Source organism: Crocodylus porosus, unplaced genomic scaffold (genome assembly GCF_001723895.1).
Source record: "Crocodylus porosus isolate Cpor-Errol unplaced genomic scaffold, CroPor_comp1, whole genome shotgun sequence".
In the NCBI taxonomy this organism is placed as follows: domain Eukaryota; kingdom Metazoa; phylum Chordata; order Crocodylia; family Crocodylidae; genus Crocodylus; species Crocodylus porosus.
This window is the reverse complement of record NW_017728950.1, coordinates 16,130,625-16,156,564: the sequence shown is the minus strand read 5'-3', so window position 1 is coordinate 16,156,564 and position 25,940 is coordinate 16,130,625. Positions and strand designations below refer to the sequence as shown.

The window sequence follows — 25,940 nt, the reverse complement described above, 5'->3', positions numbered from 1 at the left end:
ATAGAAGTGTGACTATTTCTGGATGATAAGTTTGCAGCACATGGAACTCTGATGGAACTGAGGCCAGTGTTTGTACTATGTAGAAATGGCGGCCCTCTTTCTATTTAAATAGGTTATAACACAAGTGTAACTGGTAGCTATTTTGCTAAGTGATGGGGACATTTTCCCTACAATCTTGTCTTCACAGTGTTTATAAGCTGTTTCTATTGGCATAAGAAAGATGCTCATAGGGGGTGTAGGCATTCACTTTTACAGCTTTTAAGCACCATATTATTACAGTGCAAATTTTAGAATCATAGAAAAGGGCCTCCTGAGTCCAGTCCTTTGCATTCAAATGCAATTGTTAACCAGAAGAACCCCCCAAATCACTTCTTTGAACCCACACCCACAACTACAAGGAACAAAGTTTTATAGCTGGCTTTATGATGCAGCCTACTCTTTATGGGACTTTTTTGTGGAGTGCATTTATAAATAGGAGGGAAAAAAATCAGGCCTACCTAATCACTGAAAAAATAATCAATGAGAACCTGGCTCCTAAAGCATTAGATGCCCCTGAACATTTTACCTGGATTGATTACTACTATTCCATAATGTTCTCTGATGTATTCAGAAATGTGTCTGCCTCAGTGTCTGACTCCAAATAGGCAAGGCATCACCAAAAATATGCAAGGGATTTCAGGCAAAAACTAGTAGTGTCCAGTTTGTCAAATAGTGGAAAATTGGTTAGGGCAAATCTCCTAGACTGGGATCCTACACCATAGATATATCCTTATATAAACAAGTAAGAAAGAAGGCAGGCAAATAAAGAAAGCTACAACAATGAAAAACAAAACATATTACAAAGCTTTCTTATATGCAGAATTAAAAGACTACATGGGATTTTGTCCTTGCTTAATCCACCTTCTGAAGGGGTAATTTAAAATGGAGCTCTCTAAATCACTGGAAGTAAATCTTGGTAAATAAAGCAACATATCCTCTTTCCCCTTTTGATTATTATCTTGGAGCAATACATTCAGAAGAAGGGCAAAAGCATCATGAGTCTAATTTTGACTAGAAAATCTCAGAAAATCTTAAATCTCTGGAGAATGTTTTCATCTCAACAGATGTTTCTGCATCTTCTCTTTTCAAATTACTTCCCTTTCCCCCTCCATATTAACAATGGGCTTCAGCAGCACGTACTTGTTATATAGCAAGCCCAGAGATTGCAGCTAACATGAATTTATTTTCTTTTATGCATACAGCACCTTTCAGATTTGCAGGTGCATGAAACAGTTGCATCAAAGATGAAATAATGGAAACGCAGGCAATCAAAATGCAAACAATGAAAGCTTCTGAAATCAGATCTGTCAACCTCCCCCAGAAGGGCCTAGATAAGCAAACTGTTCATTTAGACTACATGAAAACACATCTGGGGGAGAGAACCACAGGACCAATAGCAATACCTCATGCCAGTACCCTCCCAGCATTTAAATGAGGGGTGGTGAGCTTCAGCTTTTGACATGCCTGAAAAAAGCTTCCTGTTTGGAGAGATCTAGAGCCCAGACCAAAAAGTACTTTGCAGATTAATTCTAACCTGTTCATTTGCACCTGGGAAATGAGTTAGAATCGAGTGCAGTATGCCCTTGATATAAATCCATGCCCACTAAGTAGGTGCCATAGCTGAAGCTTGTATATGCTCCTCAGATACAGCTTCAAGTGGAATGTAATCTAGTCTGGAAGCAAAGAGGGCAGAGTTAACTGTGCATACAGTGAGAAAAGATACAACCTTCTCACCAAACTCATGGAAACTCTTTGTTGCTGCTGCTTTCTAAACGTCCAGAAGCAGCTGAGGGTTAATGAGCTTCCTAGATTGTCAATGCTGATGGCACAATGCAGACAGAAGATTCAGTATTAATTTGTGTCATCTCCTGTTCTTTCCCCAATCCATCAGCATGACCTCATGGATCTGCACAAATTTTTAGCTTATAAAACACCCTCTCACCCACAGCATGATCTTAGCCAAGTCAAGTAAAGTGGGAAAGTCAAGTCTAGTGACAGGTTAGCTGGACTTTGTGTGTGTGTAGAGGCAAGTACCATTGTCAGGACTCTGCACAGGGGGCGAGCTCCCCACACAATACCCCATCTCCTTAGCAGCCTTGCACTGGAACTGAGCTAAGCTGGATGACTGACTTGTGCAACCCAACAGAAAAGAAAGGGTACCAGGTCTGGACTTAAGCAGGTTTCACACCACAGTTCAAGGCAGTACATCTTGAAGATCAATTGACTTTGGAGGGGCTGAAGTCTTTTTCTCAACGCTTCCTGGAATACTTCCCAAACTGGAGCCCTGGGCATTACTTCTGGGGGAGAACAATAGTTCAGGTGTCTAACTGTAAAAAAAAAATATGGCAAATCTAGCAGCTCACACTCCCTGCATTTAATCAACAGCTGTTCCACTTCCCTGCATACCAGGAAAAGTTTTCTCCTTTGGAGAAAGAGAAACCTGAACTGTTAGCAGGTGCTCAGGCCACATTGTTCTATTCCATTTATGTAACAGGAGCTTGGAGAGAGACGGTACAGCCTCTGTGATCCCCTGAGTAATGTGGAGATCCATGGACCTTCCAGAAATCCTTACAAGCCTGAGTGGCTGTTTGTTGTGGTTGCAGGCTTAACTGCACCTTTATCCTCTCCCTGGTCTCTCTGAGGGCTCTGCTAGGTGTTAGTCCTTGTGCGTTTATCCCATCATGGGTGGAATTCAAGTTTTTTTATGCAGTGGTATGTCCTGTGCATCCATTGTGCTTGCCCAGAAGATCTCATGGGGTTGGATACCTGTGGTTTTTTCTGTGGAGAGTCTGTGGCCAGTAGTGAGCAGTGTGACCAGACAAATGGACTACTTCATCTGAACAGTACAAGCAGAGCATAAGAGAAATGGGCTTTTCAAACCACAGACCAATATGCATGTAGACTAGGTGAGGCCAACTTGCGGCATGGGTCCATGGGTGGGTGACAAGTGGCAGAACGGGGAAGGGACAGGTAGTACAGCGGCAGATAGGGCAGGAAGCACAAAGCAAAGCAGCTATTCAGGAAGAGAGCACAAGGAAGGAAGAAGAAAGCAGAACAGCAGATCAGGCAGGGAAAAGGGATCAGAGTAGCTAATTAGTAGTATGCCTGCCAAAAAGGCTGGCCCCCACTGGTGTAGGCTAACCTACCTAAAGATTTCTCCACCCCTTATCATGATAGCTAAGGAAGGCACTCTGTCTTCCTCAGACTCTCAGGTGTCCGTCTGTGCCAATCTCTGTCCTGGGAAAGCTCCCCAGAACACACTTTCCTCTGCCTACTGGGAGTCCCATAACCGTTTACAGCCCTTCTGATCTGTTGGTTCCCAGCAGTGGCAAAACAAGCTGCATAGCCTGTCTCAAGCTTCACAGTGAACTCAGGCATGCTGTCTTCACCACTCAGAAGTGTTTACCCTTTGTAGTTCTGTCCGAGACACACCGTATGATTTTAAGCTGATATTTTTAGTGCTGGGTACCTCAAGAGATGATCACAAATTGATATTTAGACATTTAAATAATGAATGGCTTGAACCAGGATTGCTCAGTTCTATCCCCAGCTCTGTCACAGATTCCCCAGTGTGACCTTGGGCAAATCACTGAATTGGGCTGGGAAACCCACAGTCCCTTTCAAGAGCCCTTTCTTCAGGGTGCTTGAATGCAGCTGCAAGGGATTCCCCCAGAATAGTTCCAACACTGGCTTTCTAGTTGAGCATGTGGGCAGAAATGGATGGATAGGGCATGTGTAGGACCAGGCTTCCTCCAAAAGTACTAGGAATATGCTGCCTGCAGCTATATACCCTGTACTTAAAACATAAGAATTTACGAACATAGGAGCTATCACACTGGATCAGACCAGATTTCTGTCTTGCTTAGGGTCTTGTGACAGAGTGGATGCTAAGGGGAAGAATACTTATGCAGAAGTCACCCAAACTTATCTATGCCCAGCTGCTTTTCTCCTACAGCTCCCAGCATTCAGAGGCCTCAGAAGTTCTCATTTGGAAGTTACATTGGTTTGAGCTGTGTTGGTCTAAAAGCATAGGCAAACAAAACTCTTGTGGTAGGGGCAATATCTTTTATTGGACCAATTAAATAGTAGAAAAAAAGATTCTTTCTTTACAAGCTTTCGGGCCCAAATGCCCTTCCTCAGGCAAAGAAGAAAAGTTTCATAGTTTCATAGTTGTAGGCTCAGAAGGGACCTGAGCATATCATCAAATCCTCCCCCCTGCCATGGCAGGAAAGAGTGCTGGGGTCAAACGACCCCGGCAAGGTGTTCATCCAGCCTCCTTTTAAAGACCCCCAGAGTAGGAGCCTGCACCACTTCTCTTGGAAGTTGGTTCCAGATCCTAGCCGCCCTGACCGTGAAGTAGCGCCTCCTGATATCTAGCCTAAATCTACCCTCTGCCAGCTTGTGACCATTATTCCTGGTCACGCCTGGCAGTGCTCAGGGGAACAGGGACTCCCCCAAAGCCTGCTGGTCCCCCCTGACTAGTTTGTAACAGGCCACTAGATCCCCCCTCAGCCTTCTCTTGTGGAGGCTGAACAGGTTCAGGTCCCGTAGCCTCTCCTCATAAGGCCTGCCCTGCTGCCCCCTGACTGTGCGGGTGGCCTCCTCTGGACCCTCTCCATGTTGTCCACATCCCTCTTGAAGTGCGGTGCCCAGAACTGGATGCAGTACTCCAGCCGCGTCCTGACCAGTGCTGCATAGAGGGGGAGGATCACCTCCTTGGACCTGCTCGAGCTGCATCTGTGGATGGATGACAAGGTATGCTTGGCTTTCCTGACTGCGTTCCCACACTGTGGGCCCATGTTCATCTTGGCATCAATAATGACCCCCAGATCCCTTTCTGCCTCCGTGCTGACAAGAAGGGAGTTCCCCAGCCTGTAGGTATGCTGATGGTTCTTCCTCCCCAGGTGCATTACCTTGCACTTGTCAGTGTTGAAACCCATCGTGTTCTCATCTGCCCACCCCTGTAACCTGTCTAGGTCTGATTGCAGCCTTTTCCTCCCTTCTGGCGTGCCCACATCCCCCACATCTTAGTGTCATCAGCAAATTTGAACAGGGTGCTTTGTACCCCCTTGTCCAAGTCACTGATGAAGATGTTGAACAGTGTGGGCCTGAGGACCGAGCCCTGGGGGACCCCACTGCTCACATCCCTCAAGGTTGAAAATGACCCATCCACCACCACTCTCTGGGTGCAGCCCTCCAGCCGGTTGGTGACCCATTTGACTGTGTAGGTGTTGACACCACAGCCCCCCAGTTTCTTAATGAGAACGGGGTGAGAGACAGTGTCGAAGGCCTTCCTAAAGACCAGAAAGACTACATCCACTGCTACCCCTGTATCCAAGGATTTTGTGACCTGGTCATAGAAGGCCACCAGGTTGGTCTGACAGGACCTGCCGCTAATGAACCCATGTTGGTTGCCCCTAAGCATAACCTCCCCCACAGGCCCCTCGTGGACATGAGCCATGATAATGCTCTCAAAAAGCTTGCCCAGGATCGAGGTAAGACTAACTGACCTATAGTTTCCTGGATCCTCCTTCCTCCCTTTTCTGAAGATGGGAACCACACTGGCCCTTTTCCACTCCTCTGGCACCACACCAGAGCACCACGAGTGCTCGTAAAGCCGTGCCAGGGGTCCAGCAATGACCTCAGCTAATTCCCTCAGCGCTCTGGGGTGGAGATCGTCAGGACCTGCTGATTTAAATACATCCAGTCCCTCCAGAAGTTCCCTGACTCACTAACCCTTGGCCTAGGTGCACCTCCCCTGGGGCCTGTGGGGAGCCCAGTGGGGGGGCTGATCCGGTCCCTGCTCAGGAAAATGGAGGCAAAGAAATTGAAGAAACTGAAGTTCTCCCAGGTAGAAATGAAACTTCATCTTGCACAGGTTGCAGAGAAAGAAATTATTTTGCTACTATTTAGTTGGTGTAATAAAAGATATTGCCTCTGCCACAAGAGTTTTATTTGCCATTTGGAAGTGACACCCTTAGCTACCATGTTTAGTACCACTAATGGGTAGAACTGCATAAATTTGTCCAATACAAAGATTCAGAAAGACCTTGATAAACCAGAGAATTGTTTTGAAATAGTTCCCTCAAATGAAATTCAATAAGGACAAGTACAAAGTCCTGCACTTGGGATGAAACAACTGCTTTGCATTCATTCAGACTGGGGAATGATTCGCTAGATTGCGGTAGTGCAGAAAAGGACATGGGGGTTACAGAGGACCATAAGCTGAAAATGAACCAACAGTGCGCTCTTATTGCAAAATAGTCCAATAGAATACTAGGCTTTATTAATTGGATCATCACTTGCAAGTCAGGGAAGTGATTTAAAAAATGATTAGCAGTCTGGGAAAATATGACTTATGAGGAAAAGCTGAAAGAACTAGAATTATTTAGTTAGTAGAAGAGAAGACTGAGGAGGATTTGACAGTAATCTTCAAATACGTGAAGGGTGGTTATAAAAAGGATGAAGATAGATTATTCTCTGTGGCTGCAGGTGACAGGACAAGGAACAGTGGTCTTCAATTGCAGCAAGGTGGTTAAATATAGGAATAGGCTACCCAGAAAAATGGTGGAATCTCCGTCCTTGGAAGGTTTTAACAGCAGTTTAGACAAACACTTGGCTGAGATGGGTAAGACCAGTGATTCTCAACCAGAGGGCCATAGCACATTGGGATGGAACACGATCCTTTTTGGGGGTGCCATGGGCTGCTGCACCATATTAGCACTGTTATGTGCAAACACCTACACAATTTACAAAATAAACCCAGAGATTTGTAATAGGAATTCATAGACGCAGAAACATTCTGACCTGTGGTAGTCTTTCAGTTCTTTGGTCAAAAATGAGTGAAAATTAAGAACTGGTGTTTTCCAAAGGGTGCCTTGAGTTTATCAAGGGATGCCTTAAGTTTGAAAAGGTTGAGAAACACTGGTTTATACAATGCCATAATGATGTTTTCTGTTTTGCTTTCATTTTCCCTCTTAATAATTCCTAATGTTATATTTGCCTGCTTGACAGTGCCTAAGCACTGACCCAATGTGTTCACAGAACTATCCACAATAATTCCAAGATCCTTTCCTGAGAAAGCAGCAGTTAATGCAAATCCCATCACTGTGTATGTGCATCTTAGGTTATTCTTTCACATGTGCATCACTTGGTACTTAACAACACTGAATTTCATCTGTCATTTTGTTGTCCATCCACTCAATAAAACCACAGTGGCTGGTCTCTGCTGGGCACCCACCGTTGAAAGTATGAGAGAGAGTGACTGAGGGTGATTTTAAGAATAAAGACTTTGGTGAGAGACCTAGCTTTAATCTCTGCCTCTGCCCCATCCAAACAAAGTAAGAGATAGTCTCTTGCTCCCAAAGTGCATGTGTAACCCGGTCCCACTGCTCAGGGACTAGAATGAGTAGTACCATGGAAAATCCCATACATAGACAATGCAACTGAAAATGTTCAAAGCCTATGGCAGTTGTGTACTTGCCCTTGAGAACAGAATAAGAGTCACAAATGGCAGCTGAGAAAAGCATTTCATTGGGCTGGGGTGGTAGGAAACATCTTGCTGAATGCCAAGACATTCATTCTTTGACAGCCAGAATGGAAAATATTCAGAAATTGTGATGTCTTTGAGCATATGCAAGAGCCATTTGGCAAGGCCTCTGACTGATGTTTTAATAGGGATTTTTATGTTAATAGCAGCAGTGGTTACAGTCTGCTGATATGTTGATGATTGTTTCATGATAAAACATTTTAATTAAAAAAGATAATGGGAAACCTAATAGTTTTGTGAAGTTCAAGATATTTGTAACAGTCCATCTTTGTGTACTATATACAGTCTGGAAACATAACCAGATTTGTACCTAATCAGCCACACGAATAAAACGGATAATGCTAATGATCTATGCTAATCACTATTGAAATTAAAGTTCTAATGCCAAACATTAAATAGCTTAATTCAGCTAACTGTGAGGCTGCACTGGAAGCCGAATTGCATTTGAATCGCTTTCATGCGTGAAGGCCTCCTCTTTGTCTCATTTACAGAGTGGTATTCAAGTCCTCTGAGTTACTTAGTAACACACTGCAAATCTGAATACGACAGCACAACAGCCTGTGGCTGGAGAAACTCTGGTTTTTAATTTACGTTAAACTCTTGCAGCAACAGCTTTAACTGAAAGGTCCACTATTTACATAGTGTACTGGGGCAGTCTCCAGTTTCAATTAGCTTAGCATCCAAAATGCTTCCTAATTTTGTTTGGCTCAAGACTCCTGCTGAGGTTGCCAAACAAGAATCTAGTGTGCACTTGCAGCAGTCCATTTGAATTCCATTAATCCTTGCCTTAGGATGACTTCATACAGTGGCTGAGCCATAAGACTTGCTGAAAGTGTCTAGCAATCCAAAATAAAAACTTCAGTAATGCAATTATTATCACAATACTGACAAGAGAACAGCTCCCAGGAGAAGTGAGGCTGGCTCTACTCACTTGGGCAAGACTGCAATGGTGCTGCTCTCGAGCTGGAATGCTGTTTTCCTTTCCCACCACAGCATACAGCATATGTTCAACAACATGCTGCAAGGTTGAGGGTCCTCTGTTTGGCTCTTGTCCATGAGCTTATAGGACCAGGTGGCAATAGTAGCAAAAAACCCTTTTTTATCTCTGGTTCTCTAGGAAAAGTCATTATTTTTCTCTTAGGCCAGAGCCTGGCCAAGTGGATTCATATGCTGGCTGGACTGGTACCATTCCATAGAATCACAGAAAACCAGGGTTGGAAGGGACCTCAGGAGGTCACCTAGTTCAAACTCCTGCTCAAAGCAGCACCAGCCCCAATTAGATCATCCCAGTCAAAGCTTTGTTTACCCTCATCATAAAAACCTCCAAGGATGGAGATTCCACAACCTCTCTGGGTAAACTTAGTACTTCGCTACCCTCCTAGTGATAAAGTTTTTCCTGATATCCAACCAAAACTTCCCTTGCTGCAACTTGAGACCATTGTTTCTTGTTCTGTCACCTGCCACCACAGAGAATAGTCTAGCTCCATCCTCTTTGGAACCCCCCTTCAGGTAGTTGAAGGGTGTGATTAAATCTGTGCTCACTCTTCTCTTCCCCAGACTAAATGAGCCCAGTTCCCTTAGCCTCTCTTCATAAATCATGTGCCTCACCCTCTAACCATTTTCACTGCCCTCTGCTGGACTCTCTCCAATTTGTCCACATCCTGTCTGTAGTGGGGGACCCAAAACTGGACACAGTACTGCAGATGAGGCCTCACTATTGCTGAACAGAGGGGAAGAATCACTTCCTTTGATCTCCTCACAACACTCCTACTAATGCAGCCCAGTATGCTATTAGCCTTCTTTGCTACCAGGGCACACTTCTGGCTCACATTCAGCTTATTGTCCACTGTAACCCCCGAGTCCTTTTCTATAGAACTGCTGCTTAGCCAGTCAGTTCCCAGCCTCTACTGGTGCATGGGAGTATTTCATTTTAAATACAGGGCTTGGCACTTGTCCTTATTGAACTTCTTGAGATTGTTTGGTCCAATCCTTCAATTTTTCTAGGTCTCTTTGAATCCTAGCCTTACTCCAGTGTATCTACTATTCTCTCCAGCTTGGTGTCATCCACAAACTTGCTGAAGGTACACAATATACCATCTTCCAGATCATTGATGAAGACATTGAACAAAACTGGCCTCAGGACCAAACCTAGGACTTTCTACTTGATACTGGCTGCCAACTAGAAAGCAAGCCATTTAATACTACCCTCTGAGGGTGATGATCCAGGCACTTTTCTATCCACCTCATAATCTATTCATCCACCCTGTACTTTCTCGGCTTGTTTGTGAGAATGTTGTGAAAGACAGTATCAAGAGCCAGGTTAGAAGTCAAGGTGTATCACATCTCCCTCTCTCCGTGCATCCATAGAGTCACTCATATCATCATAGAAAGAAACCAGGTTGGTCAGGCATGGCTTGCCCTTGGTGAATCCATGCTGACTGTTCTTAATCACCTTCTTCTTCTCCAAGTGCTTAGAAACGGATTACTTGAGGGCCTGCTCCATGATTTGTCCAGGGACTGAGATGAAGCTAACTGGTTTGTAGTTGTCTGGATTCTCCTTCTTCCCTTTCTTAAAGATGGACACTGTATTTGCCATTTTCCAATCATCTGGGACCTCTCCTGATCACTATGAGTTTTCAGAGATAATGGCCAGTGGCTCTCCAATCACATTGCCCAACTTCCTCAGCACTCTCAGGTGCATTGCATCCAGCCCCATGGACTTGTACACATCCAACTTTTCTAAGTAGTCCTTAACTTGTTCTTTTGCCACTCTTAGCTGCTTACTGTTTCCCCAAACTGTGCTGCCAGGCTCAGTAGTCTGGGAGATGATCTTGCCTATGAAGACTGAGGTAAAAAAGGCATTGAATACTTCAGCCTTTTCTATATCATCTGTCATTAGGTTGCCTCTCACATTCAGTAAGGGACCCACACTTTCCCTGATCTTCTTGTTGCTGATATACTTCTAGAAACCCATCTTGTTACACTTCATGTTCCTTGCTAGCTGCCACTCCAGTTGTGCTTTGGCCTCCTGATTTCAACTTGGCATGACTGAGTAATATTCTTATACTCCTCCCTAGTCATTTGTCCAAGTTTTCGCATCTTGTAAGCTTTCTTTGTGTTTTAGCTCACTGAAGAGTTCCCTGATAAGCCAAGTTGCTCTTCTGCCATACTTGGTAGTCTTCTTGCACATCATGATGGTTTGTTCCTATGCCTTCAGTAAGTTTTCTTTAAAATATTTAATAGATTCCATAGACATTAGAGCTGGAAGGGACCCCAGAAGATCATCAAGTCCAGCCCCCTGCCCCAAGGGCAGGAAGTCAGCTAGGGTCAAAGGATCCCAGCAAGATAGGCATCCAAATGTTTCTTAAAAGAGTCCAGAATAGGTGCTTGCACCACCTTTGGAGGCAGTCTATTCCAGGCCTTGGGGGCTCAGACAGTAAAGACGTTTTTTCCTTATGTCCAGCCTAAAATGGTCTTGGAGGAGTTTGTGACTGTTTGACCTTGTCATCCCTTGGGGTGCTCGGGTGAACAGGTGTTCCCCCAGATCCTGACGTACACCCCTTATATACTTATAGGCAGCCACTAAATCACCCCTGAGCCTTCGCTTTTCCAGGCTGAAGAGTCGCATGGCTCTCAGCCTCTCCTCGTAAGGCCTGTTCTCTTGCCTTCTTATCATGTGCATGGCTGTCCTTTGGACTCTCTCAAGCTTGTCCACATCCTTTTTAAATTGTGGAGTCCAGAATTGGATGCTGTACTCCAGCTGTGGCCTAATCAAGGCCAAGTACAGTGGGAAGATGACATCCTGAGATTTGTTTGAGAAGCATCTATGGATGCAAGCCAGAGTTTTGTTTGCTTTACCAGCTGTGACATCACATTGGTGGCTCATGTTCATCTTGTGGTCAATCATGACCCCCAAGTCCCTTTCAGCCGTGGTGAGCCTGTAAGTGTGATCCGGTTTTTTCCCCCAAGGTGGAGTACCTTGCATTTTTCTGTATTGAATGTCATCAGGTTTATATCTGCCTATTTTCTGAGCCTGTCAAGGTTGGCCTCGATCACCAGCCTATCCTCAGGTGCAGATGCTTTACCCCAGAGTTTGGTGTCATCGGGAAACTTGCCCAGTCTGCTTCTAACACCAATGTCTACATGAGCTCTCTGCCTACAGCAGAGAATTCACAGTGGCCTAGGCCTGGGAGCAGATGGAGAGCGACACTATCTTTAACAGCTGATGCCTTTCTGTATTTCAAACTTGGCTTCTGATACAACAAATAGAAAAACTGGCGGGGGGGGAGGGGGATATAGAAGTAGATGGCCATTTGGGCAGTAGCATATATTAGATGATTGAATACAAGATCCTGAATATGACCAGCTCTCCTGGACTCCTTTCTCCCTCAGAGTAGCCTCCCAGGGGATCCTGCCCCTCAATTCCCTGAGTGAGTTGAAGTCTGCTTTTCTGAAATCCAGAGTCCTTACACTGCTGCTCTCCATCCTTTCATTCCTCAGGATCTTGTATTCAATCATCTAATGTATGCTACTGCCCAAGTTGCCATCTACTTCTATATCCACCACCCCCACCCCAAATCTTCCGTTTGTCGTATCAGAAGCCAACTTTGAAATATAGAAAGGCATTAGCTGATAAAGATACTGTGGCTGTCCATCTGCTCCCTGGCCTAGGACACTGTGAGCTCTCTGCTGGCTCTACAGAGTCTCCAGTGTCAGTCCCAACTCCATCACACAGGCTGTGTTCCTATCTTTGAACTGCCAAGAGAACTCAGTGCCTCTGGGAAAATGCAGCTCATAAAGTCTAAGATGAAGCATGTGAGAGGTAGAGATAAGGCATTCTCAGCTGAAGGGTTCCAGTCACAGAGATTATGTTAATCCTGGGCCTGTCTAATGTGGGGAACACTGCCAGCCTTTCCACTCTGGCCATGGGGAAAAAGGTTCATCAAGGTGACAGTCACAGCACCCTGCTTTCTGTTCTCCACCAACAAAACCCCAAACAAGCCCAAGCAACAGCCACACACACAACTCTCTACTTTGACAACTGAATTAAAGCAAGTGACACATATGCTAGTGCAAAACTGTGGAATAGCACCGTTGTTACTGCATTGTCATTCAGTACTTCCTTTTAGAAGTACTAAAAGACGGTGCAGTAACTGCCCTGTGCACATGGTTATTTTTCGGCATTACATTGCTCTAGTCATGCACTATAACAAGAGAATGTGTCACTACAGCAACACAGCTCTGGCGTCATGTTTTTTGCCCATGGGCGCTACGTTGCCATAGCACATTGCTACGGTGATGCAGCGTCACATGTAGACCCGTTTTGCGGAGAACAGCTTAATAAACAGCCTGTGGGCTACTACCACCAGGTAACCAATATGCCCTAACTTGACAAACACCGACGGCCATATGCACCTAAATCTAAGGGGTCTCTGGACCTCGAAAATGAACGGGCAGAATCCCATTGTACTTTAAACACCTAAATGGCGGTTTCCAGCAGCAGAATGGTCATTTTTGGCAGTTGTTCAGTAGGCTGCGCATACGTTAGGCAGTATGTGGCTCTGAATGTGTGTAGACTGGGCAAAAATACATTAAGGAATTCTACTGGGGAAAAACCTATGATTTATGTGTATTAGATGCCAAAGTGGCTTCTTGCATTAGAGGAGGACTGGAGAGGGAGTGCCTGACCTGTGTGGCTTGGTAGTTTAAACAGTAGACTGGAAGTCAGAGACATGCAGGTTAAATCTTCTTCTGAAACAGAAGTGTTTAGAGCAGTGGGTTTCAACTTCCTTAGATTCAAGGCATCCTTTTGGAAAAAGCCACCTCTGAGTTTCCAATTGTTTTTTGACTATAAAAATATAGAGCAATTTTTATATTGCAAAGAACTCAAAAAGACCACAACGGGACAGAATACTTTTGACACTTTGAATTCCTAATGGAAGTATCTGGGTTTATATTGTGAAACCAGTGTATGTGTTTGCACACCTAAAGGGACTAATATTATATATGACACCATGTGGCAACCTATGATGCTGTGGAAACCCTTTTGAGAATCATGGGTGCAGAACACATATCTCTTGTTTCCTGTGAGTGTCCTAATCACTCAGTTGCTTGTGCTAAATCATAGAATGGCCCTTCTCATTTAGAAATCATAGAATCATAGAAAATTAGGGTTGGAAGGGACCTCAGGAGGTCATCTACTCCAACCCCCTGCTCAAAGCAGGACCCGGTGACATAGCAGCAAAGTTTGGTGCCCGGGGCAAAGTCCGCAGTGGCAAGCTACCCTCGTCTTGTGCACAAATATGAGGGGCACACACATCCCATGCTTGCATACACCCCCAAATGAGCTGCTCGCAGCTCCATCCTGTGTCCCACCCCGCTTATTGGTGCCACTTTGTGTTGGTACCTGGGGCAGTTGCCCTGCTTGGCCCCCACCCTTGTTATGGCACTGGCAGGACCATCCCCAACTAGATCATCCCAGCCAAGGCTTTGTCTAGCCACGTCTTGAAAACCTCCAAGGATGGAGATTCCACCACCTCTCTGGGCAATCTGTTCCAGTGCTTTACTACCCTCCCCGTGAGAAAGTTTTTCCTGGTATCTAACTTAAACTTCCTTTGCTGCAACTTGAGACCATTGCTCCTTGTTCTGTCATCTGCCACCGCTGAGAACAGTCCAGCTCCATCCACTTTGCAACCCCCATTCAGGTAGTCAGAAAAGCTGCTATTAAATCCCATCTCAGTCTTCTCCAGACTAAATAAGCCCAGTTCCTTCATCCTCTCCTCTTAAGTCACATTCCTCAGTCCCCTAACCATTTTCATTGCTTTCTGTTGTACTCTCTTCAATTTGTCCACAACCTTTCTGTATTGGGGGACCCAAAACTGGACACAGTTCTCCAGATGTGGCCTCACCATTGATGAATAGAGGGGAAGAATCACTTCCCTCGATCTGCTGGCAATGCTCAAACTAAAGCAACTCAGTATGCTGTTAGTTTTTTTCACAAGATCATACTGGTGGCTTGTACTTAGCTTACTGTCCACTATAACTCCCAAGTCCTTTCCTGCAGAGCTTCTGCTTAGCCAGTCAGTCCCCAGCTTACATCAGTGTATGGGATTGTTCTGTCCTAAGTGAAGGAATTTGCACTTATCTTTACTGAACCTCATGAAGTTTCTTTTGGTTTAATCCTCCAATTTATTGAGGGCTCTCTGAACCCTACCCCTACCCTCCAGCGTATCTACTACTCCCTTGAGCTTGGTGTCATCCTCAAACTTGCGAGGGTGCACTTCATCCCAGCTTTCATATCATTGGTGAAGATATTAAACAAAACTGGCCCTAGGACTGACCCCTGGGGCATTCCACTTGATACTGGCTGTAAATGAGAAATTGAGCCATTGATTACTACCCTTTCAGTTCTACAATCCATCCAGTTTTCTATCTACCTTACAGTCTACTCATCCAACCTATGCTTCCTTAGCTTGCTTGTGAGAATGTTGTGGGCAACAGTATCACAAGCCTTGCAATAGTCCAAGTCAAAGTATATCATACCCACTGCTCTCCCCACATCCACAGAGCCAGTCATCTTGTCATAGAAGGCAATTAGTTCAGTCAGGCATAACTTGCCCTTGGTGAATCCAAGCTGGCTGTTCCTAATCACTTTCTTCTTCTCCAAGTGCTTAGAAATGGATTCCTTGAGGACCTGCTTCCAGATCTTTCCAGGGACTGAGGTGGGGCTCACCAGTCTGTAATCCTTGGGTCTTTCTTCTTCCCTTTCATAAAAATGGACACTATATTTGACCTTTTCCAATTGCCTGAGACCTCTTCTGATTGCCATACATTTTCAGAGATAATGGCCAGCAGCTCTAGTCACATTTGCTCTAGTCACAATTCCCTCAGCACCCTTGGTTGCATTGCATCTGGCCCCATGGATTTGTACACATCCAGTTTTTCTAAATAGTCCCTAACCTGTTCTTTCACTACAGCAGGCTGCTCACCGTTTCCCCAAACTGTGCTTCCAGGTTCAGTAGTCTGGGAGCTGACCTTGCCTGCAAAGACTAAAGTAAAAAAGGCATCGAGTACTTCAGCATTTTCCTCATTATCTGTTACTAGGTTGCCTTCCCCATTCAGTAAGGGACCCACACTTTCCCTGATCTTCCTCTTGTTGCCTCATTTCTTTCTACTGAGACTAAGTCAGTTAGACTTCAGGTCATTATGCAAAATTATGTGTTTCTTCAAGGTTTTTTTTAGAAGAGATGTGGGATATTGGGGTTGAACAAACAATTTGAAAAAAGTCATATGCTGTTAATTTGTACTTTCTTTCTCTGTATGTAGTGCTTTAAAAAAACCCTTGGAGTGTCAGATACACTTAATATAGTCAAATCAATAATTATTGCCCTGGGCGCTCAGCCTACACATCTAAAACTCTTGGGTCAATATGTAAATGAAAGGTCTCCAGGAAAAAGAAGTCTGTGGGCACAGGCAGATGTACCTACAAAATAAGCAAGTTTTATTTGGCAATTTCTTTTAGTAAATCAACATTCTAATTGGGAGAAATGTTAGACAAGGTTGTAGCCACAAAATGCCCTTCCCCGAGTACAATAAAGAAGCAGAAACAATTGGTTGAATAAAATCTATTACCAAACAAATCCTGTGTCTTGCATCTTCCATGGACTGGCAGTTGACACCTGTCCCCAGAGCAGCATAGGGAGCACACACAGCTGAAGTCCCTGCCACTGAATGCCACTAATGCCCTATGTCCATGGGCCAAATCTAGTCCCTGGGCTGTAGGGCATCAACCCTTGGTTTATACAGTCTTATCTGTAAGTGTTACTTAGTGTTACTTAGACTTTTCAAGTATATATATTTAACTTTGGAAGCAGTTCCTTTAATTTTTCACATCTGCAAGAGATGCTGCCCTTGTAAGTGAATTAAACAGGAAAAGTTTTGTCCCTGACACTCAGTATTGCAATAAAAAGGAACACAGAAAATAACAAAATCCTGCATCTATAAAAACACATCATACTAATGTCACTTTGCTGAGATCATACAATGTCATTTTCTCTGCAACATCATCAGAGTTCTGCATCTTAAATGCAGCATTTTGCTTTGGGCAAGTGAGTATAGGTGCAGTTTACACTAGTTATATACTCAATAAATTGGAATGAAGTAACTGTCCATCAAGACTGAACATTATTTTAATGGTCACTGAGGCATGTGTTTAACGTTTACATTATTACAGTTTTCTGTGTTTTGGCTTAGGCTTTTGTCAATGATAACACTAATACAATGTTTTGCTTTAGGATTTTGCCTTTAGTATCCACTTGCAGGAAGTTACTTGTGTAAAACATTGCCCTTATGTAACCTTCTACTCTTCTATTTTAGTATGCCTGACACTGAATCCTAAATTACTGTGAACGGAAATATCAGGTGATAAACATGGCAGGCTTCAGTTACCCTGAATAAAATAGAATGATGAGTTGCTCATTATACATTTATGGAAACAATAACATTAAATAGTTAACAAGTCCTACAGATGCTGTATGTAACAGCACTTTGTTTTATTACCAAAATAAACTAATGAAAACTTTGTTTAAATATTGTTAGAATTGGGGCCCAAATAAAAAAAAAACAACTCCAAACAACCAAAACAAAAACCAAAAACCCAGGAAATTCAAAGTTGGATCAAAACCCCATTCTCAACATGTCCTGAAAGCCATGGCAGGCATATGGGAATTAAGGTCACATGCTTACCTCAGATTACATCCACATCTATATGCAAACAGGCAATTGAAGGATTGCAGGCCAGTGAGAGGGAATTTGATTTCCAATCCCTGTAAAATGCATGTACTTCCCAAGTACAGGTTTGTATGCTAGGGTTTGGCCTGGAGAAATTTAATGGGAAACTGACACCCCTCTAAAACTAGAGGCAGAATGGAAACCCTTCACAAGCCCAGCTGAAGATAGCTGTTCCATGTTCTTTCTGGTCACAAGCAAACTACAGACATTAGTGCTGAATTCCATAGTAAAACAGGGGACTAATTTTGTATTTGTCATTTGGGTTTCCTTAAAAGAGGGCTAGATTACAAAATAAGCCAAAGATATTTAATAAAAAAAAATACATGAAGAAACCAGGGGTCTAAGTACTCTGTCTTTAATTTTGGTATTTCCTAGCAAGCAGACAAAACCTGTGGAAGATATCCCCTGGTCAGTAAACTACCTTCACTTCTTGCTGATTTTAGATGCTTATTCCCAAGTGTGAACCATGGCACTGAGTGCAAGTTGTTTCAGAGCATTTTTGCGCAGAGCGAGCTGGCAGCATACTTGAAAGGGTGAAAACATTTTGACTGTTTTGGGCAGCAGTGTCTTTTTAGTCCAAGAGCATGCATGCATTGACACACATTGCTCTGAATAACATTATTAAGCCACTAGAATGGGCTGCCAGCAAGCAGCAGGAATTCAGACCACTCCAGGGTGAAAGCAAGACACCTTCCTTAATTTCCATAGCATGAATGCACACACATTTTCCCCTCATGCTTAGTGCATGCACTGTTCTTTCTGCTTTATGCAACAAATTCAAGCAACTTTACTTGCTGATGCTGATATATTAAAGGATTTCTGTAGATTTTCATAGGCTAAACTGTCATGGAGTACTCAGCCTAACACTTAGTGCCCTTGTCTAGTAAACTGAACAACCATCATAGATTCATAGATGTTTGCATTGGAAGAGACCTCAGTAGATCATCAAGTCCGACCCCCCATCAGGCTGATCTAATGAAGACTTTAAAATAAAACATTAAAGAAACAAAGTAACTGAAGAAAGAATGAAGCCTGAAGGAGACTGTGGAAATGTCCTGACTGCAAGGGTATGGGAACTCTGTTTAATAGCTACATGTTCACCACTAGACAGAAACTCTTAAGAGAAGTCTGATCGTCAGGCAAGGCCTAATCAACAAAACCACAGAATTTCTGATGATGGTCAGCCTTTCTGAAAGTCAGCCCCTGAACAAAGATGCACCAAGACCTGGAAGAAACCAACACTTCCAAGCCTGGGCAGTGGCAGTAAAGCACCAAATTCCAGCATGAATGATCCCTGGCTTGACTGGAAGGTACTACTAGAGCACGCAGTTTGACTACCTGTGTAACTCACCCAACGACTTCTGGCAAAGCTTACATCTTCTGGTCGAGCTAGATGTTGGCACTGGGAAGGATACTAAACCTTGATGATTTTCAGAGGCAATGAGCCTGCTCAGCTCCCAAAGGGATTTTATTGCTCTCTCCTACAGGAAAAATCCCACTGGAAGCTCTGAGACTCACCACAACAACTTATCCTCCCATTTTACACCCTAGAGGAGATAGCTCAGGACTCACCTGTGCAGAAGTGGGCATGGGCCATGGGTTAGAATCCGCCCCAAAGGTGAGGTCCCACTGCATGCCACCATGGACTCTGGAACAGCAGTACAGGGAGCAAGGCTTGGTGGCTCACCCTCAGAAGCCAGGTAGCATCCCTTTCCTAAATTTGCCTATTGCCCTTCCTCTCCTAAGGTGAATGCAAGGATGGAGGAGGTATAATAAACATGTCCCCAGCACACTTTCCGATGGAAGTCCACCACATAAGGGGGTGGGGGTCATGACATTTACCATTTCCAAACTCTCATCGTATTTGAGAGCCCAAGGCCTTGGTTGAACATCCATTTTGCAAGATCAGCCTCCATGGCTTTTAGGGGACAGATAATACTAGTAAAAGAGGGATCACACTTGGAGCCAAGCAAAGACAGCTGCTTTGGGATGTACAGTCTGTAGCCTTTCTGGTAGCAAAGGAGATATTTTTCTGTGCTTGGTGCATACCTAACTGCATGTATTTTATTATTTTCGTTTTTACTGTATGTTTTGTACTTTTCTAATGGGATAGTATGATTTCTGATTTTGCATCAACATTTTTCTCCTATGAAGCTTCATCCTTAAAATGGCTGTCTATGCTGAAAGGACAAGTCTCATCATAGACTCATCATTAACATCTTCAGTATGCAAGCCATATACAAACACACACTAGAGCAATAAGCAATAGCTCACGCTGTATTCACAACCTGCATCGCCTCCAATAGGAAGAACTCCATGAGAAAAGAAAGCTGAAAGGCGCTGATCAGGCTCTATTCCTCTGCGTAGCTAGAAGGTAGTGAGAATTGTGCTTTCAAGTCACAGAGGTGCTTTTCAATTCCCAAACTCACCCTGAAGTACATAATTCTAGTCTCAAAGTAGCTTATTTTTGAAAAGTGTGCCTGTCTCTCTCAAAGAAGTTTATTTTTTAAATGACAAGATTTTAGACCACAAAATGTTTGCAACAAAAAATACAATAAATATAAGCTTAAATACTGCAGAGCCTTATGCACAGACAGGCTAAATGTTAAGCTTGGAGTAGTCCCCTAAAATCAATAGGACTATTTGCATGAATAAAGGTGCATTACCTTCTTTTAAAGGTCTTCAGGACTTCATTTGGTTTTTGGTGCTCACGTTTTGGTAAAATTCACATAAAATATCCCACCAATACTGGTACATGTTAAAAATCCAGTAGTCATTGAGTTCATTATGCATATTAACCTAACATTCTAACAGATTTTTAAATTAGTTTTACGAAGTCTCACCCTGACTTAAACCAATGATTAAAATAGCCAAATAATTTTAATTAAATAATGTCAAATGCCTGAATGTTAAGATATGATGTTAGTTCTAACCTCATCATTTCTGTAGTGCTATTAGGAAAAAAAAAGCATATACAGTACTATGTCCATGTTTTGCAAAGACCAATTGTATTCTGCCCTCTACACAATTCAAAAGCGACTAAATATATTTATCTCAAATAGTTCTAAAAAAGCAAGATAAAATATTCACTTCCAGGAATGCTCCAAACATGAAAAATGCCTACCTTTAAGTGTCTGAAACAGGATGTTTTAATAGGAACTTATTTACAACTTTAACCATAGTGAGCATAATTGAAACCTGTTATAGCATATTAGAGTCATAAAAACAGATAATGAGGAAAAAGAGGAGACAAAGCCAAGCTCATTGAAACTAACCAACACAAGTCTAACTTATGAGTATTGAATTGTGTTTGCCCTGGCACTGAATTAGTACATCTTTTGCCTAATCTCCTATTGGTTGAGTCAGCGAAAGGATTAAAGGGAGTGTGAAAAGCGCTGGTAGAGATGAAAGGAGATCAGGAATTTATTTCTTGATATATGCAGAGCATTGTAAAGAACACTTGGGGCGTCAGTGGCTCAAAGGATTCTAAGAGCCATTCAAAAAGCCCATAGCCTGGGAGATTCTCTTGCTTTAGAAGCTCAGCCTCCTGTGGGATTGTAGAAATCACGCCTGTCTCAGGAAAATGCTATAAAATCTTTTAATAAATACATTTGTTAGAAATTAGAGTTGATGAAAAGGCAGGCAGCAGAATTCTGTAAGCTCTGTTCATATATCCCCATCATTCAAAGCTGTCAGTAAGCCCATGTGCCATTATACCAGTTCAGATACCAGAAGTGCAGGGGGGCTGGACCCGATGATGTGTAAGGTCCCTTCCAGCCCCTAACAACTATGAAACTAAATTTAAAAGCCAGAGTGGTGATTGTACACTTTAAACAGACCTCCAAGTATGCCATTTTGTCTCTGAAATATATCTATGCTGTGTCAGGGATGCTAGACAATGAAACTAGAAACCACGTTTAATTCAGGAGCTCTTTTCCCCCTACAGGCTTCAGAGATGCTCATTAAAAAATAAACAAATGAGAAGGAATGGTTTGATTACAAACAGTAAAGGAAGCAGCTGTTCTCCAGGCCTGCCCAGCCTGCACGCAGCCTGGGTCCCATAGGGAACTGTTAAAAATTACCCCACTGATTACAGCTGAATAAATTAGTGCCCCTAGGTTAGGTTATAATGAGGTACTTACTTATACATAAATATACCCCTCTTTGGCTGCATTTTTATCATTACCGGAACAAAAGGAAGAAGATGCAATAAAATATTAACTAGCACTAATAGTTAAATAACATTGTGGAGGGGAGGTGACTGGGAAAGGGCAGAAAACATGAAAGCTGACAGCCCTTCTTCAAGTCATGCTGTTGTTGGACCAGTTCGATAGGACTGAGTACAAGATGCTCAGAACTACCTGGCTTGTGTCCTGTCATCAGGACAGCACAGACAGATGACTACTGCACTCCTCTGAAGGTCATGTTTTAAGCTTTCAGACAGACCCCTTTGGCTCCACACAGACCACAATAAGGAGCAAGTTCTGTACCCCATGCCCTCCCCTGTCCCTCTGCAGGGCAGGATGTCCAGCATGCAGCAGATCTAGGAGGAAGCCTGCCAAATGAGCTCAAAGGCTACTTCCCCAGCACTGGGGGAGGATTTTTTGGGGGAGCCAGGCTGGGGTAATGCCCAGTGTGTCTGTAATTGCACATTAGGGACAAGGTGCAATGGTCCCCAGGGAAAATGCAGAACTGAGGCTGTGGGAGCAGCTGGGTAGCAATGCTAGTGGGGCTGTGAGGGGGCAGAGGAGAGTCAATGTCTGTCAGAGATCCCCTGTGCTTTTGGCTTTGTTCTGGGTTTAAGATTTGGATCACGGAGGATGGGGCCGTATTCAGTGTTCTGGGAAAACAACAGAGGGTAGAATTATCTAGGGGGTTAATTTAATGGAAGTTTAACTGTGTATCTACTAAAAATGCTAACTATGCATTAAGAATCTGTGCAGAAAAGATTTCTATATGCCAGGTTTTAAGGAACAAAATCCTCTCCTGGCCAGCACAAAATACTTTTTGAACTACCAGATGTGACTACAGCTCCAACCCATTAGTTGCTAATTACAGTTTATTAAAAATAAATAATCAGAGCTTCCACTTATGAATCAATGCTAAAAAAAAGTCACTAAATCTCACAATCTTTTGGAGGGTGGTGGTGTGTTTTTACTATACAAGGAACTTCTGGAATGATCAGTGGTGGTGGGGGAATTCATTTTCATCCCTTATTTTTATTTTGTTTTTAATGTGATGAGTATTTGTGTGCTAAATTTTAGCCCTACATGGATTTTTATTATCAAATTACTAATTCTGAAAATTCAGATTAATTATATAAGTACTGAGAGTGTTAGCTGTATGAGCCACGGTCCTATTAAAAAAAAGCAGAGTGCCATTTTTTCCAGTATTAGAAGTAATTACATATAATTTGGAATCATGTTCTGAAATGCTCTGGCTAATGTTTGTGAAACACTTGCAGATTAGAAAATGTTTGCCTCTAAAAGGACAAAGTTGCACTGAGTTAGTTCATTGGAAGGGTAAGTTGAATACTGGAGATAGAACTTACTCATGCGTGTCTGGAGAGGAACATTTTGAAAGTGCCCTCATCTACAAGCATCTTATAATTTTAAGAAAAGAAACTCAGAAAAGTTATTGTTTAGGAATGTCACTCACCAAGCAAAAGAATTAGCATTGAAAGATTTCTACAGACCTTGAAATGTTTGGATTATGACTTTGCCACAGATGAAACTGCTAACTTCTAAAATGAACTCATTCAGTGTTTGACTACCTGATCCTCTCAAATGGCCTTTTCTGTATTACTCCCTCAGCTGGCGCAGTTCAGAAAAGCACTTCAGCTCATGCTTAACTTTAAAAGTATGCTTAACTTTAATGGTCTCATCTCATAAGGTCAAAGTTGAGGATATGCCCGAGTGCCTTGCTGGTTTGGGTCGTGACTGCTCAGCCCTTTGCAGATCCAAGCCCACAACATGCAACACTTAACCCAATTTTTTCAGACACACCATTTCTTTTGTGTGTGAGTGTGTCCAGCCAGCTTGGAAATCAAACATTTCTTTCAGGGAAAACATCAAAAATGAGTGAACCCATTTCACCACTTATATGGCTTGTAAGCGTTGGAAACTCATGAGAGCAAGGGGTGCTGTGGCATATTGATCTCAGGTTACTGAGGTGGGAGGTAGAAACCCACAGCTGGCTAGCACTACCTGGAGAATAAGAGTGGCTGGATAGCAGGGTCCCTGACCGGGGGGTATGCTCCAGCCAAAATAGTGGCTGGAGTACTTCTATGCAGAACTCTGTGCAGGAACTTAGAGGACTCTGGACACGTGAGAATGTAACACACACCTGACAGCTCTGAGGCTGAGTTGAGCCCACTATCCATGGGATAATGAGGCTGGAGCCAGAAGCACTGCCTAGTGGTTGTACTGCTCCTATAGTCAGCATGGTGGAGCACTGTCCCAGGGCTACCCACTCGTATCTGTACACCCCCTTGGTCTCCCCCAAGGGCAGTCTTTTCTTCTTCCCCAGAATGTTGGAAGTCCTGGGAACCTATTACCCCATGGGAAGTGAACCAGAGCCTCTTTTATTTCCCAGCACAACACTCTAATCACAAATCAGGTTTGACCACTTCCTGAAATGCTGGAGGCCTTAGGGGTTTTGTGCCAGGACTAATTTTTGCTTCTTAAACATAGCACAGAAGTCCAACCACCACTCCACAGGGCAGGCATTGCTCATTGTCTTCTACAGTGCTTCTACAGTGTTCCCTCTGAAGCAGAGCCACTGACATAGTTTTGAAAAAGAAAGATGGAGGGCAGGGCAGGCGGAAGCTACTGCTTCACTGGGAACAAAGGCCCTAACCGGAATTAATGCCTCACTTTCCAGGCTGGCAGTTGCCTTACAGACATGGATGACTGGTGCCTCTTGAGTCGGGGGGGGAGGGGGCAACTGCCCCCTCCCCACAATCACCAGTAAGTGAGGCACTTCCGGAAGTGCCGCGGTCACTTTTGATGCTAGCCTCGCTCCCTGGCCGGCACTCATGGGAGGGCACTGGCACTCTTGCCTGCGCCCCTGCCCGTCACCTAAACTGGGAGCGCAGCTTGACAGGGGGTGCACCAGCACTCTCAGGGGATGCACATTTACCCCTGTACACCCCCTACGCGTCACCACTGCTCACAAAATCACACATCTTCTGGCTTGCTCTCTTCCTCTGGGCCCTGCTCATGGCTACCCAGTACTGGCTTCAAAAGAATTGCCAGAGAAGGAGCTGAAGGATGGTGGATTTGCTGCATGGGAGTTTGAGTGCTGCACTGGAAAGTCAAAAAGGCCTAAGTTCAAAACCCCTTTCTAGGTGTGAGGTGTGCATGATCCAGGACCTCTGGCCTCCTCAGTTCCTTCTGTGGGGAAACAATGGGAGGTTTCATTCTATGCTTTGCTGCTGCCAGTCTGGATATACAGTATACGTAGTCAGCCACATGTGTGTGACTATGCATCCAGAGACAGAGTACCTCTGAATGTGCAAGTACCAAAAATACACCATAGATGTCCAAAAAGGCCATTTAGGTGAGCAGGAAAGAAGAGAATGTGTCAAGACCTAGAAGTAAGCAGGGCAGCTATTGCAATGCTTACACAATGCTATATCTCTGCAGCATGGGCAGTTATTACATGGGCAAAGCACCCTCCTCACATCACCCCATGAGGAACTGTCCAGACATGACCAGATACCCCCTCCCCAACCTCCAGCCTCTGCTTGGCTCCTTCTCTGCAGGTGCAAACCTGACTCGGACTCTGTTTCCCCCTGCAAACGTCTGCCTACACGCTTGAACTGACCACCCTTCCAGTGCAGCAGCTGGCAGACACCTGCAAACCCCAGTGCCCTCTGTGGACTGCTGTGGGTGCTGATGGCCCATGTTAGTTATTGAGCATGGGATTTAGGGAGACCACATCTAAATCACAGCTTCCTAGACCCCAAATGCTGGAGGCTGCGGGGGGTGGGGGTGGGTGGGAGGAACTGTGGGGAAAGAAAACAACCCTGGGCACACCCACCCAGCTCACTCTCCCTTTCAGCATCCACTCTCTGCCACTGGGTGACACAGGGGCTACTGGGTATGTGTTCACTGAATTCATGGGACAGATAACAAGATGAAACAGGGATGGGAGGGAAGCTTCAAAACCAGTGCCCCGAGGACACTGGCAGCAGAGCACAGTGGACAGCACCCTTGAACGAGTCCAAGGGGCCAGTGGACACTGCCCAGTGAAACTCTGCCCGGAGACGTGACCAGAGGAGGGGCAGGAAAAGGGTCCCGCAGTCCTCGGTCCAGGTTAGAGCCTCCCTCGCGGTTAGGCAGATTGCCAGCTTGGCTAGGGCCGGGAGGCGGTTGCCGGCCTCCCTCCCCCCGCGCCCCGCGCCCCGCGCCGCACTCACCCAGCTTGCACTCGCCGTCGTGCGCCTTGTGCAGGCGCGGGCGGGCGGCCCAGCTGTGCAGGCGCAGGGCGCAGACGCTGCGGTAGGAGCGCCCGTCCGAGCCGCACACGGCGCCGTCCTCCTTGCACACGCACACGCCCG

At 44.4% G+C, this 25,940-nt stretch overlaps 1 protein-coding gene across 1 annotated transcript in view; it reads right to left on the bottom strand.

Annotated features, from left to right (window-relative positions):
* The window catches only part of IGFBPL1 (insulin like growth factor binding protein like 1), a gene marked incomplete at its 5' end in the record, with an annotated part of 45,712 nt that extends 19,774 nt beyond the window's left edge, over positions 1–25,938 (bottom strand). The window contains one exon of the mRNA XM_019554712.1: positions 25,800–25,938. Within this exon, the coding sequence (XP_019410257.1) occupies positions 25,800–25,938 (139 nt within the window). The remainder of the gene's footprint in view (positions 1–25,799) is intronic.
* Between the last annotated feature and the right edge of the window lie 2 nt (positions 25,939–25,940).